The following is a 13,834-nucleotide window of genomic DNA, read 5'->3' on the forward strand; positions in this document are numbered from 1 at the left end:
TGATGGTGTACTTGTCTGCTTGAGCGGCCCGCAATTGCATCCTTGCGATGGTGTTTTCGAAGTACAGCATTTTGATGTCATAGATATAGACCAGGGGTTCCCAACCTTTTTTGTGTTATGGCCCCCTTGGCTCCCAGAGCACATCCCCAGCGAGGGTCGAGCGGCGTGTAAGCAGGCTAGGGGGGACTGGGGGCATGCCCCCCATAAAAATTTTGATTTCTAGATGCTCTGTGGTGCATTCTGAGAGGTGTTTTTTCCTTTAATTGGCTATTTTGTTTGTATGAGAATTGGTAAATTATTACACAGAAAATGAGGAATTCCAAGTAGCCAACATGAACATTTAGTTCCATTGTTTTTTTCTGTTCCTTACTCGCTCCCAACTACATCGTTTTTGGAAGAAGCAAACAAAGCAACGTCGCTCGAATGATGCATGTTTGATATGAGATTTTAATATTATCAGTAGCAATGTTGGAACCCATCTGTGGATCGGTCCCATCGGCCGATGGGTCTGCGCCATCTGCGGATGTGTTGTTCACCTTGAAGGAATGTGTTGACAGAATGGTGCTCTTCAATCAGGTACACAGTCATTGGAATTACATGTGGTAGGAATTTAACAGAGATGATTTTTAAATGTTTTATTATCTATTTATACCCATCTATTTATACATTTTGTCAATACATTTTGTAATTAACAGATACATGGCAGTTTTAGTAAAGCTTTACATAACATACTCAACATTCATACAAAACATTAGGTGTTCTTCTGATAATGGCGGAGGGGAATGTTAAATTCCTTTATATTAAATAAAATAAAATAAAATTTAAATTAAATAAAAAAATAAAATTTAAATTTAAAAAATAAAAGTTAAATAAAACATTTAAAAATCATCTCTGTTAAATTCCTACCACATGTAATTCCAATGACTGTGTACCTGATTGAAGAGCACCATTCTGTCAACACATTCCTTCAAGGTGAACAACACATCCGCAGATGGCGCAGACCCATCGGCCGATGGGACCGATCCACAGATGGGTTCCAACAGCAACACTATGGACAGCATAAAGTAGAACTGTCACACAAGAAAACAGTATGAAAAGGTTCCAAGTCAAGAATATGTGAAAACTAAAAATCTCTGTTGTGTCTGTATTTAACGCAATGTGTTATAATCTCACAAAAAGAAACTAAATTCGACAACAACTCAGGTAATCAATAGGAAAATATTGTACAGAATCTGCAATAGGAAAAAAACAAAACAATATCAAAGTCAAAACAATATAAAATAAAAAAACAACAATATTGAATTTTTAGTATGGTTCAAATTACCCCCATGGCCCCCCGAGAAATACACCATGACCCCCCAGGGAGCCATGGCCCCCAGGTTGGGAACCCCGGATATAGACAGAAGATTACTTTATGTGAAGGCATTGATCCATACACCTTAAAGAAAGCTGATTTTGCAGACTGACAACATCAAATTACGGCATGGAACAGGTTATTATGTAGATATCAGGATTGTAGATCTTGTAAGATAGAAAGATGATACAGACTGACCGAGATGGACGATAGGAAAGGCAGACTGAATTGCACAACAGCAAAGAATACAAACTGTCGAAGAAAATAGGAATCAGATTGAAAAATGATTCACAGAGCTCGTAACGATATGATTATTTATTTATTTGGTTAGAATAACCCTTTTACTGCAGAATTCGTACAATTCACAATTCACAAAAACCTTGTTATGAATAATAAATAGTGCGTGCCATGAATGTACAAAAGGGACACTAGATTTTATCAGTCACTTAATAAGGAAAATTAACTGGAATACATGTACAACAGCTATTTAAACATTGACGCACTTGCCTTGCCGGTGGAGCCTTTCGCTGCGCCGTGGGACAAAGGACGCCCATAGTTCTTCGTCGAAATCTCCAAAGCAATAGACCCCATCCAATTTACCAATTGCTGTACAGTACACCCCACTTCGATTATTCGAATGCATCATCCCCCAATTTTAATAGAGTGAAGAATAAAGCAATTGCATCCACCAAACTAGAACGGCACTCAGTAGAGAGCATACCTCCACCTGGTTGGCCATATCACTCAATGGTGAAGAATCACTTAAACAATTCTCGTCGCTGAATCCGGATCTTTACAAAAATCTAACCATTTCGTGCAAAATCAGGAAGTGACGTCACGTGCAACCCACCCATCTGCATGATTAGAGATGTCTGTCTGTCGCCATTTTTCTCAGAGACGCCCAAAAGGATCTTCATCAAACCTTCAGAGGTCCATCAGTGAGTGTGAGGGAGTGTTTATGGCAAAATAAACTTTTTGAAAATTAAAAAAGGTTGGATTTTTCTGGATTAACAAAAATAAAAATATTGTTGCGGAAATGGCCCTTAGTGGTTTATTAAATATAGAATTAGTTCAGGTCCCCTCTTAGATGTATGTTTACCATAGATCGTCTGTACTGGGATGGTAGTTTTGTGTCGGAAGGTGTAGCAGGCTGTTTTGTGTGGTGCATTGGTGGTGTACAAGAGACGGTTCCCTTTTAATTACATCTTGACAATCAAACAAGGTGCAAGTTCCATTAAGACCGGCCTCGGTTGCAATGCCATGATCGAGGCAATGGATTGACGTGAGAAAGCGCGATTGAGCGGGCAAAAACGACAAGCGCCGTCAAAAACCGGAAGCGGCGCTTCGAGGGGTCGCTGAGCACGTGCGAGGGAGGAGGTGGAAAAAGACGCATGCGCGGATGGCGTGTGGACAGGCCTTCGCGGCGGGTTCCCGCCGGAGAGCTCTCTCCACGCGTGGTTGAGCGGGAGAAACGGAAAAGCGCCGGGCATCGATGGCGCTACTGTACACGGTGTTGAACATCGAGCGGAGAGAGGGAACCAGACGCGCCATTAGCGCGTGTTGAACGAACGGTTGGGTTGAAAGCGAGTGCAACCGGAAGAACGAGAACCACCAAGGCGAGTGAGAATAACGGAGTTCTCTCTCTCTCGGAAGAAGGGAGTTCGACAATCGTGCTGATCGCGTGGCCGATAAGGAGAGCGGGTGGCCGCCATTTCGCGACGCTTGATGCGTGGCCGATAAGAGGGCGGGCCGCCATTTGGCAGACTGCAGGCCCAAACGGGGCCTTCGAATCCGGCGACATCGGCTTGTTACGAGCTGCATTAGCCCTTTTCACATCTTCACCTCTCGTCCATCAACACCACCAAGTACCCCCTGTCTTGTATGAATGTTGTCCAGGCCTAAGGTTTATCTCGTTAGGGTCACCCCGCGAAACCCTTAATTGTAGCTCCCTAGATAAGAGCGGGTTATTACTCATAGTTGAATTATAATGTTATCGTGAACGCCTTGCTTGTTTTGTGTACCCTAATGTTCCCCCATTAAATCTGGTTGATTCGTATGGAAGTTGCCGCACTGCATTCATCTGTGTCGCATTGAAGAGCAATCCGCTCGATTTGTAATTAAAACCAAGCTGGCTACAGGTTGCGGCAGACTTCGCTCGGTCTCTGACAAACCCAACCTGTAGCGACGGGTGTCTCCCCAACTGGCAAGGCACAGGTGTAATTTGGTATCGCGATAGAGGCGCGTAACCCGAGATCTGTGTCGAACCAGCCGGCGTTGCACCCGTGGGACGGCCGTGCCGGGAGGCGCGACCCGTCACCTACAACACTGGTGTCAGGAGTGGGATTTGGACCTGGGGTGCATTTCGCACCCCGAACAACGATTGTGAGAGGCGCGTAAAGAGAAAAAAAACAAAAAAAACACGTCGCTCGCAAATTCCAAATTTGGTTTCATTTTTATTTTGAGTGGGTTGGGTGTCAAACTTCGTAATTTATAAAGGAAGATGGAGTCGCAAAATGGCTGCGCGGCTCAGCAGCGTGACACGAGGTGGGAGAGAATCGGTATTAAGAGTGCAACGAGCCGCACATCACGAAGAAAACGCTCCCACCCACCGATCCAAACCACGTGGTCACAGCATGCGTCATGGCAAAATAAGCAGGACGACAATGCGTACATTAACGAGCTTCATGCACGATTGGAGGATGCCTGGGAGCAGGTGGAGTGTAAGGAGGATTATATTGGGGAGTTACACACGAAATTGCATGAGGCACTACAGCAGGCAAGTGAGGTTCAGGAAAATGAGGAGCAAAGGGAGTCACAACAATTGGTCGATGCACAGGAACGAATTCACTGGACGGAAATGGCCTTGGCCGGCGCATTGCGAGACAACACAGATTCCAGATGGGAACGAGCACGGATTCTCGAATTGGAAGGCATAGGGAATCAATTGGTGGAAAAAGTCCAGGTACTACAGGGAGAAAAGAGGAAAGTAGAGGGGAGTACCCATGAGTTGGAACAACTGAAGGAAAAGGTAAGATCCGGTGATCAGACAAGAGAAAGCCTAGAACAGAAGATAAAAAGAGGGGAGGAATACATGGAACAAGAGAAGAGCAAACTGAACAAGAGAATAGAGAAAGAACAAAGCAGAAACTCCCGGGATCGGGAGAACTTGAAAAAGGAAAGAGAGGAACACGATTTGGAATTGGAACAACTGAAGGGAGAATTGTCTGAGAAATCAAGCCAGTTTCGGGAATCAGAGTACAGAGGAAATGAACTGGCACGTCAAATGGAAAGTAGCAAGGAATACGGGAAGAGGATGGACAAAAGGAGAGAGGAAGCATGCGAAAGAGTAGAGGAGATAAGTGAGGAAAAAGAGAGGATGGAGAGTGAAATGTTAAGGAAACACACTGGGCAGATTGAGCAGATAGAAGATAAAGCAAGACTAAAAAATGAGATGGAGTTACAGAAACACCAAAACAAAGAAAGGGAATTACAAAACAAGCTGAGGATGTTAAGTGAGGAAAGAGAGAGGACGGAGAAGGAAACGTTAAGGAACCACACTGTGCAGATTGAACAGATGGAAGCCAAAGCCAGGTTAAAGAATGACATGGATGAAAGGGTAATGAAAGAACAACGAATGAAGCAGGAGAAGGAAATCAATCAATTGAGAGAAACGACGAGATTGGAGAATGAAGAACAAAAGAGACGATGGGATACGAAACAAAAAGAATATGAATTTGAAATTGATCAACTAAAAAGGAACTACACTGTGCAGATCGAACAGGCAGAAGCCAAAGCAAGGTCAAAGAATGAGATGGATGAACGTGTAATGAAAGAACAACGAATGAAGCAGGAAAAGGAAATCAATCAATTGAGAGAAACGACGAGATTGGAGAATGAAGCACAAGAGGAACGGTGGCATAAGAAACAAGAGGAATATGAATCGGAAATTGACCAAGTAAAGGAGAAAGCAAGGGTGGAGTCCGCAGAGATGGAAAGACTCCGGAAAGGTAACGAACAACTAAAAAGGCTCAGAGAGGAAGAACGACTCAACTGGGAAAGAAAATGGAGCCAGGAAGTAGGGCAGCACAATAATGTGGGATGTGTGACGTCATCACAGGGAGGAATGTTAGTGGTGCAGGACTTGATTGGCATCACTCGTCGAATGAAACAACAATTGGAGCAAACCCTGGTGATGGAGACATGGAGGGAGTATACGGGGTTGTTGACTCATGAAACACATTTTGAGCAGGTCCAGCAAGTGAAGCTGACAGGCCCAGAGGAGTGTGGCGAACCAATGATGAGCGACCGGACCGATGTGACTTTGGAACGAAGCAGGTACGTGGGCATCTGCATACATGGTGCGGACAATGAGCTTAAGTTCGCAATTGGATTTGATGTTAATCAAGAGACTCTGTCCGATGGGGTGCACGTATGCGTGACACCTGAATGTGTGGATGGAATGCCTGTGGATGAATGCTGTGAGCCCATAGTCCAGTTTACAGCACCGGGGTGTGCTGTCAAGGCCGAAACGTGTGTGAGTGCGGAGCATGGAATGAGTGGTGACGTAGGAAATAGGTTCGAGGTGCAAGGGGAAATAGAAATTCCACCAGGAGCAGGCTTTAGAAAGGGGATTGTAATTTCTCCCTCAGCTTCACAGGAACTTCGAGGTAGAGCACAGATGCGTAGCAGGCGGCGTTGGCTTGCGTCACATACTCCCTGGACCCGTTTTCGAACAAGAGGGGCCCAGCAACGACACCGCCAGGTGTCCCTTGGTCATCGGACCTCTCTGAGGACACGAGGGGTTCGGCTAGCTAAATGGGATTTACCTGTCTTCAGGGAATTAAAGAGAAGAGGGGGAGGCCGCTCCCCCAAGTGGGGTCTACCTGACTTCCGCGAACCCTGGAGAAAAGGAGGGGGTGGACCACGACCCCAATTAAGACGTGACCCTTATGAGCCGTGGCGGAAAGGCGGCGGGGCCATGTAAGGGGTAATGAGGGATTCCTTCCCTCACTCCCTTTCCAATGAGCCACAGAAGCAGGCCAGATTGGAAAGAAAAAAAAGAAAAGGGAATTCTTGACTGAAAATAATATCGAGAGAGATTGCAAATTGAGAGACTGACAGAAGAGACAAGAGTGGCACAAGTGGATGTGCGTGACTATTTAAAAAAAAAAAAAAAAAAAGTGAGAGAAATAGTGGGGACATGACAGACAGGGCGTTAAACACCCCTGCAAAAAGTGGAAGGTGTTGGATGGTGTTGTGGACTGGGTGTGTGGCACTGTGGAATGAATGACGAAGGTGTTTGGGATGAATGGCGTGATTGTGTGAATGAGGAGAGTGAGTGCGAACAATGTACCCTGTTGGTAGGAGTCTCCTAACCAAGTGAGTGTAGGTTAGGGGGACTTAGTGGATTTGACGTGGATTCTGGCTGCTGTTCCATTGTGCAGGCGGACTGCTAGGGGTAGGTGCAGCCAAGGTATGGTGGTACTGGCTGGGAGTGTGACATGGTATTGGAAGTTGGTGAGTCGGGAGGGGACACCAGACAGTAGGGTTTAGAGTGCTAAGAGAGCACAGTGCGGGGGCTAGAGAGCCACCCGGTTAGAGTGCTTGGAGAGCACAGTGTGGGGGCTAGAGAGCCACCCCTTATTTAGGAGCGCCAGAGGCGCGCTCAGGTGAACCCCGAGGTCGCTGGGTGTCCCCCACCACCTATTGGAAGCAGGCAAAGAGGCCTAGTTGTAGTCACACTCCCCAGCCAATGAGTTATGCCTGGCACCACCAAGTGAAGAAAAAGAGACAAATAAGGGCCTTGCCCAGGTTTAAAAGAATGGAACAGTGTGCCAGGTTGGGAAAAATGGGTCATTAGGATCATTGTGGCAATGGCAGGGTTTGTGCCATTGGTTAGAGCTTCAAGTAAAAGGTTAGGTTCGATGAACTCTCCTCCGCACCATTCATGTGTGACACCTGGTACGAGTCGTGTTGATGGGAAAGTTGTGAACAAGGGCCAGGTTCGGTCGCCCTCTCCAAGTGCCAGAGAAGCCACCAGTGTGTCATGAGCACACAGATAACAATTGATTAAGAAGCACACCATCCTGTCAGCTAAAAAGTGAAAGGACTTTTTAAGAAGACCATACTAAAACAAGTCGTACCAAGATAAGTCAGGCAAGGAAGGTTAAGGGTACTCTTCATTTTGCCTGGGCTGAGGTCATCACCCCCACTTGCACCCTCAAGAATGCCTCCAGACTGCATTTGCTTACCATCGGTAGAACTGTGCCACCTGCTGTCCAAGGCAGGGCTTGTTGCCTGCTGCTGCTCGGTTGTGTGCCATGTGGGCCGAAGCATTTTTGTGGGCCATGGAGGCCAAAGTGCTGCGGGCTGTTGCAGCCGAAGATTCATGCCGTCTTGTGGGCTCAGTGGGCCGAAGGACTCTTTGTGAGATTAGGCCACTGGGCCGACTGAACTCACCTGGTGAGAGGCCAATAAGGCCACGAAGTAAGGAAACCCCTCTGGGGTGAAGACACAACACTGCCGGGAGGAGGCGTGAAGGAGCGAACACGTCAAGAAGCTTTGAAACTCTGAATGTCTTGCTCCGATGTGAATATTGGTGTTGAAAGTAACATTGAATGCCCTCCTGCGCAAATGCATAATTAGAATGTTAAGTATTGTGCATAGAGTGTGGATGTGTTTGTTAGATTAGTGATCCGACACACTAGGATAGGGACATGCCAATCTTACTGATACTTTGCTTCTTGGAGTTAAGTGCTTGCAATGTTGTGGGTTAGAGTAAATGGGAGATTTGTGCTGTACGTTAGACAGGGCCATTCCCGCGGGCTGCCCCTAGTGGAGGCTCGGGAGAGCCTCGGGAGAAAGGTGGGGGTAGTGTTGCGGAAATGGCCCTTAGTGGTTTATTAAATATAGAATTAGTTCAGGTCCCCTCTTAGATGTATGTTTACCATAGATCGTCTGTACTGGGATGGTAGTTTTGTGTCGGAAGGTGTAGCAGGCTGTTTTGTGTGGTGCATTGGTGGTGTACAAGAGACGGTTCCCTTTTAATTACATCTTGACAATCAAACAAGGTGCAAGTTCCATTAAGACCGGCCTCGGTTGCAATGCCATGATCGAGGCAATGGATTGACGTGAGAAAGCGCGATTGAGCGGGCAAAAACGACAAGCGCCGTCAAAAACCGGAAGCGGCGCTTCGAGGGGTCGCTGAGCACGTGCGAGGGAGGAGGTGGAAAAAGACGCATGCGCGGATGGCGTGTGGACAGGCCTTCGCGGCGGGTTCCCGCCAGAGAGCTCTCTCCGCGCGTGGTTGAGCGGGAGAAACGGAAAAGCGCCGGGCATCGATGGCGCTACTGTACACGGTGTTGAACATCGAGCGGAGAGAGGGAACCAGACGCGCCATTAGCGCGTGTTGAACGAACGGACCGCGCAGCAGCTGCTTCTCGCGCAGTTGCAGCCCGAGTGAACGGGAGCGAGCGCGCATCGATAGTGTGGTCGAACGAGGCGTTGAACATCGACGGACGACGGTGGATGTTAACACGTCGATAAAAGAGCATTGAGCTGCCGCGTGGAGGAGTCGGCGGGTTATCGCGGGCGCCATTGGGTGACGTTGCGTGCGCCATTTGGTGACGTTGCGCGCGCAGCTGAAAAGCACGCGGCGGTTCGACGGGGCGCTTGGAGTGAGCTGTGCATGTGTTTGCTGAACGGTTGGGTTGAAAGCGAGTGCAACCGGAAGAACGAGAACCACCAAGGCGAGTGAGAATAACGGAGTTCTCTCTCTCTCGGAAGAAGGGAGTTCGACAATCGTGCTGATCGCGTGGCCGATAAGGAGAGCGGGTGGCCGCCATTTCGCGACGCTTGATGCGTGGCCGATAAGAGGGCGGGCCGCCATTTGGCAGACTGCAGGCCCAAGCGGGGCCTTCGAATCCGGCGACATCGGCTTGTTACGAGCTGCATTCGCCCTTTTCACATCTTCACCTCTCGTCCATCAACACCACCAAGTACCCCCTGTCTTGTATGAATGTTGTCCAGGCCTAAGGTTTATCTCGTTAGGGTCACCCCGCGAAACCCTTAATTGTAGCTCCCTAGATAAGAGCGGGTCATTACTCATAGTTGAATTATAATGTTATCGTGAACGCCTTGCTTGTTTTGTGTACCCTAATGTTCCCCCATTAAATCTGGTTGATTCGTATGGAAGTTGCCGCACTGCATTCATCTGTGTCGCATTGAAGAGCAATCCGCTCGATTTGTAATTAAAACCAAGCTGGCTACAGGTTGCGGCAGACTTCGCTCGGTCTCTGACAAACCCAACCTGTAGCGACGGGTGTCTCCCCAACTGGCAAGGCACAGGTGTAATTTGGTATCGCGATAGAGGCGCGTAACCCGAGATCTGTGTCGAACCAGCCGGCGTTGCACCCGTGGGACGGCTGTGCCGGGAGGCGCGACCCGTCACCTACAACACTGGTGTCAGGAGTGGTGACGGGTGGTAGGTGACGAGTGGTAGGTGACGGGTCGCGCCTCCCGGCACGGCCGTCCCACGGGTGCAACGCCGGCTGGTTCGACACAGATCTCGGGTTACGCGCCTCTATTGCGATACCAAATTACACCTGTGCCTTGCCAGTTGGGGAGACACCCGTCGCTACAGGTTGGGTTTGTCAGAGACCGAGCGAAGTCTGCCGCAACCTGTAGCCAGCTTGGTTTTAATTACAAATCGAGCGGATTGCTCTTCAATGCGACACAGATGAATGCAGTGCGGCAACTTCCATACGAATCAACCAGATTTAATGGGGGAACATTAGGGTACACAAAACAAGCAAGGCGTTCACGATAACATTATAATTCAACTATGAGTAATAACCCGCTCTTATCTAGGGAGCTACAATTAAGGGTTTCGCGGGGTGACCCTAACGAGATAAACCTTAGGCCTGGACAACATTCATACAAGACAGGGGGTACTTGGTGGTGTTGATGGACGAGAGGTGAAGATGTGAAAAGGGCGAATGCAGCTCGTAACAAGCCGATGTCGCCGGATTCGAAGGCCCCGCTTGGGCCTGCAGTCTGCCAAATGGCGGCCCGCCCTCTTATCGGCCACGCATCAAGCGTCGCGAAATGGCGGCCACCCGCTCTCCTTATCGGCCACGCGATCAGCACGATTGTCGAACTCCCTTCTTCCGAGAGAGAGAGAACTCCGTTATTCTCACTCGCCTTGGTGGTTCTCGTTCTTCCGGTTGCACTCGCTTTCAACCCAACCGTTCGTTCAACACGCGCTAATGGCGCGTCTGGTTCCCTCTCTCTGCTCGATGTTCAACACCGTGTACAGTAGCGCCATCGATGCCCGGCGCTTTTCCGTTTCTCCCGCTCAACCACGTGCGGAGAGAGCTCTCCGGCGGGAACCCGCCGCGAAGGCCTGTCCACACGCCATCCGCGCATGCGTCTTTTTCCACCTCCTCCCTCGCACGTGCTCAGCGACCCCTCGAAGCGCCGCTTCCGGTTTTTGACGGCGCTTGTCGTTTTTGCCCGCTCAATCGCGCTTTCTCACGTCAATCCATTGCCTCGACCATGGCATTGCAACCGAGGCCGGTCTTAATGGAACTTGCACCTTGTTTGATTGTCAAGATGTAATTAAAAGGGAACCGTCTCTTGTACACCACCAATGCACCACACAAAACAGCCTGCTACACCTTCCGACACAAAACTACCATCCCAGTACAGACGATCTATGGTAAACATACATCTAAGAGGGGACCTGAACTAATTCTATATTTAATAAACCACTAAGGGCCATTTCCGCAACAATATATTAAAAGAACAATTTTTTAAATCGCTCTTATAGTACCTAGGCCTTTATAGCCATGTGAAAGGCAACATTAAGATACAACCTGAGGATTATCACAAATATTATTTTAAAAAAGAAGCATTTCCGGTTCCTTGGGTTTGGTTGTATATCCTGTGGCTGCTGTGCTATTGAAGCGCGGTGTTACGCGCGCTGCTTGTAAGCAAGGAGGAAGCGGACAACGCGGTAAGTTGTAAGAGTCTTTATTCAAGAGCTCCACTGTAACACTGGAGCGTTCCGGGCTGCACGCCCGGTGTATATCCCGCGGCCACGCCTACCCCTCGGGCGTGGCCGCCGCCCACTTGGTGCGCGGAATGATGCCCTCGCGCCAGTGAGCTTTCGTGTCCGCCACACTATCATCAAAGATGAGTTTCTCCTGATCGTTTTTGTTGAAATTCTACTGCTTATTTTGCTGTGCATGTGTTTACTGTGTGCTTCTATTTCGATTTTGTTTTAAAGTTCGTCCATTTTTGTATTTTGTATTAGTCCGATTTTTCGTAATGTGTTTTTTGTGGCCTGAACCGCAATCCTCTTTCCTCATTAGTCGTAGTTTGTCCACGAGCGTCCTTTCTCTGTACTACCTCTTATTCTTATCCCTTACTTCCTCCGAACTCTTACCCTTTGTTTAATGTCTTAAATACAAAAAACAACGATTTCCTTCTCACCTCCCCCACCTGTGACCATATGTCGCCCCTCCCATTGTCTTTCCTCTGTGTCTCCATATTTCCCAGCCGATTCCGCATTTTTCCCCATCCTGTTCATGAAGTAATTCACCATACCCCTTCACGATCTTTCAACCTTTCTCCTTTTTTTTTTTTTTACTCAAATCTGTTTTCATCGAACCTTCAAAAAAATATAACAATATTAATAAAGAAAATAAAAAGACGCCCTTCCCCCCGTCCGAACAAAGTGCTTATACACCTCCCTCACCACCTGGCTTGTTAATGTCCTATTCTTCTGTTCCTCCTTCTGAACCTGTTCTGCATTTCATAATCCCCATTAGACTCCCCACCCTCATTTCTTTGAATACCCAGACTATTTGACTTGAAAATCTCAAGAAGCCCAGTTTGTAATAAATGTTTGATTTTCATTAATTGATCAAAACTTTCAAAACTCCCAATTCTCCCCCCTCACCTCTCCCCTTCAAATCTCCCCCTTCACTCCTCCCATCTCTTTCAATTTCCTCCATCTCCTCCAATCTTCTACTACCTTCTGCCCCCCCCCCCCCCGCCTCATAATTCTCCTCACTCTGCCTCACCCCGTCACCAACTAGCCGTTTGTCCCCCTCATCCTGCGCTCTCTCCTTGCTCTTCTACAATCTCCGACACACTGTCAACTGCTCTTCCTACCTCCTCCTCTGCCTAATCTTACCCTACCCCTCCCCTCTCCTGTTTCCGATCTCTCTATACAGGTTGCTTCTCACAAACCAGACTTAATCTGCTTAACAGAAACCTTCCTCCTTCAAGGCGTCTCTGACTCCTTGGTATTCCTCCCTGGCTACTCCCTCCTCCGGTATGATAGACCTGAGCCTCGTCCTGGTGGTGGAGTTGCTTTCTTTATCAAAAACTCTTCCTCACTCTCCATGTACTGCTCTTCCCCCTCCCAAACCCCACAAGTACCTCTGGCTACGGCTTCCCATCCGCTGCCACCTTTTCTTTATATGTGTGTTGTACCCTCCACCACACACTAATGACTTCATTTACACCTCACTGTTCGACAACATGGATCAACTTCTACCCGCTCATCCCAACTCTCTCTTCCTCATTTGTGCCGATTTCAACTGTCATCATGCCAGCTGGATGGGTGTGTACCTTTTGCACCAGCTATGGCGTCTCTGCAAAGGAATTCTGCGATTAATTGGAACTAACACAATCTGTCAAATCCCCGACCCGGTTCTCAGTCAAAGGAGCATCTTCTCTTCTCGACTTGGTTATGACTAACTTCCCTGAAAATGTCAGCTGTTCTTCTTCTGCTCCAATCGGTTCATCTGATAATTTGCTTGTTAAAGTTGACATCTCTCTGGTCAATCTCAGGGAGCCTCCTCAGAACCCACGAGCCTGGCATTTCATTCAGACCGACTGGCATGATCTTCAAGCAGCCCTCAAACATCTGGACTGGTCTCCCATCTCTACTGCCTCTGACATCAACTCATCCTGCGAATTCTTCCAAAGAAATTAGCTCTCTCTCTCATGCACAGTTTTACCCCATCTCATCTTCAGTTATCATACCCTTCCTCATGTCCATGGTACACTGAATATTGTGGTGAGGCAGTTGTCCTGACACAATTTGCCTTCGCCAACTGGAAGGCAAATCCACCTGAAGGTAATCTCAGTTCCTTTCACAAAGCTCGGAACAAGTGTGTGTTTACCCTCAGGAGTGCCAGGAAACAATATCTCCCTACTCTCAAGACTGAACTCTCAAACCTGTCTCCCTCCTCCAAATCCTGGTGGCATCTGGTCAAATATGTTTCTGGTGTTTGTTCCCCTTGCATCCCCTCCCTTACCGCAAATGGCTGCACAGCTGACACCATACGTGAAAAGGCTGAATGCCTAAACTCTGTGTTTGCCTCAAAATCTTGTGTCCCAAACCCGTCTTGCTCTGTACCCACCTTACCAGTCGAACCCAGCTGCTCCTGGACTCTGTGTCCTCTC

General features: G+C 48.1%; 1 protein-coding gene across 1 annotated transcript; it reads left to right on the forward strand.

Annotated features, from left to right (window-relative positions):
• The first annotated feature begins 3,833 nt into the window (after positions 1–3,833).
• LOC144888580 (uncharacterized) lies at positions 3,834–13,503 on the forward strand. The gene is made up of 6 exons (XM_078767012.1): positions 3,834–5,309; positions 5,604–6,116; positions 11,184–11,282; positions 12,595–12,695; positions 13,217–13,300; positions 13,455–13,503. Exons 1-6 carry the CDS (start codon positions 3,855–3,857, stop codon positions 13,501–13,503), a joined length of 2,301 nt encoding a protein of 766 aa, XP_078623138.1. The 5' UTR covers positions 3,834–3,854.
• The last annotated feature ends 331 nt before the right edge of the window (positions 13,504–13,834 follow it).

Source organism: Myxine glutinosa, chromosome 13 (assembly GCF_964187855.1).
Source record: "Myxine glutinosa chromosome 13, kmMyxGlut1.1, whole genome shotgun sequence".
Classification (NCBI taxonomy): Eukaryota; Metazoa; Chordata; class Myxini; order Myxiniformes; family Myxinidae; genus Myxine; species Myxine glutinosa.

What these genes read in the sequence shown, in the direction of transcription:
- LOC144888580 (XM_078767012.1), top strand. Translation starts at nt 3,855, where the DNA reads ATGGAGTCGCAAAATGGCTGCGCGGCTCAGCAGCGTGACACGAGGTGG. An exon ending in ATGAATCGGAAATTGACCAA is followed by an intron (nt 5,310 to 5,603) that starts GTAAAGGAGAAA and finishes CATTTTGAGCAG; the next exon opens with GTCCAGCAAGTGAAGCTGAC. An exon ending in AAGCATTTCCGGTTCCTTGG is followed by an intron (nt 11,283 to 12,594) that starts GTTTGGTTGTAT and finishes CTCTCTATACAG; the next exon opens with GTTGCTTCTCACAAACCAGA.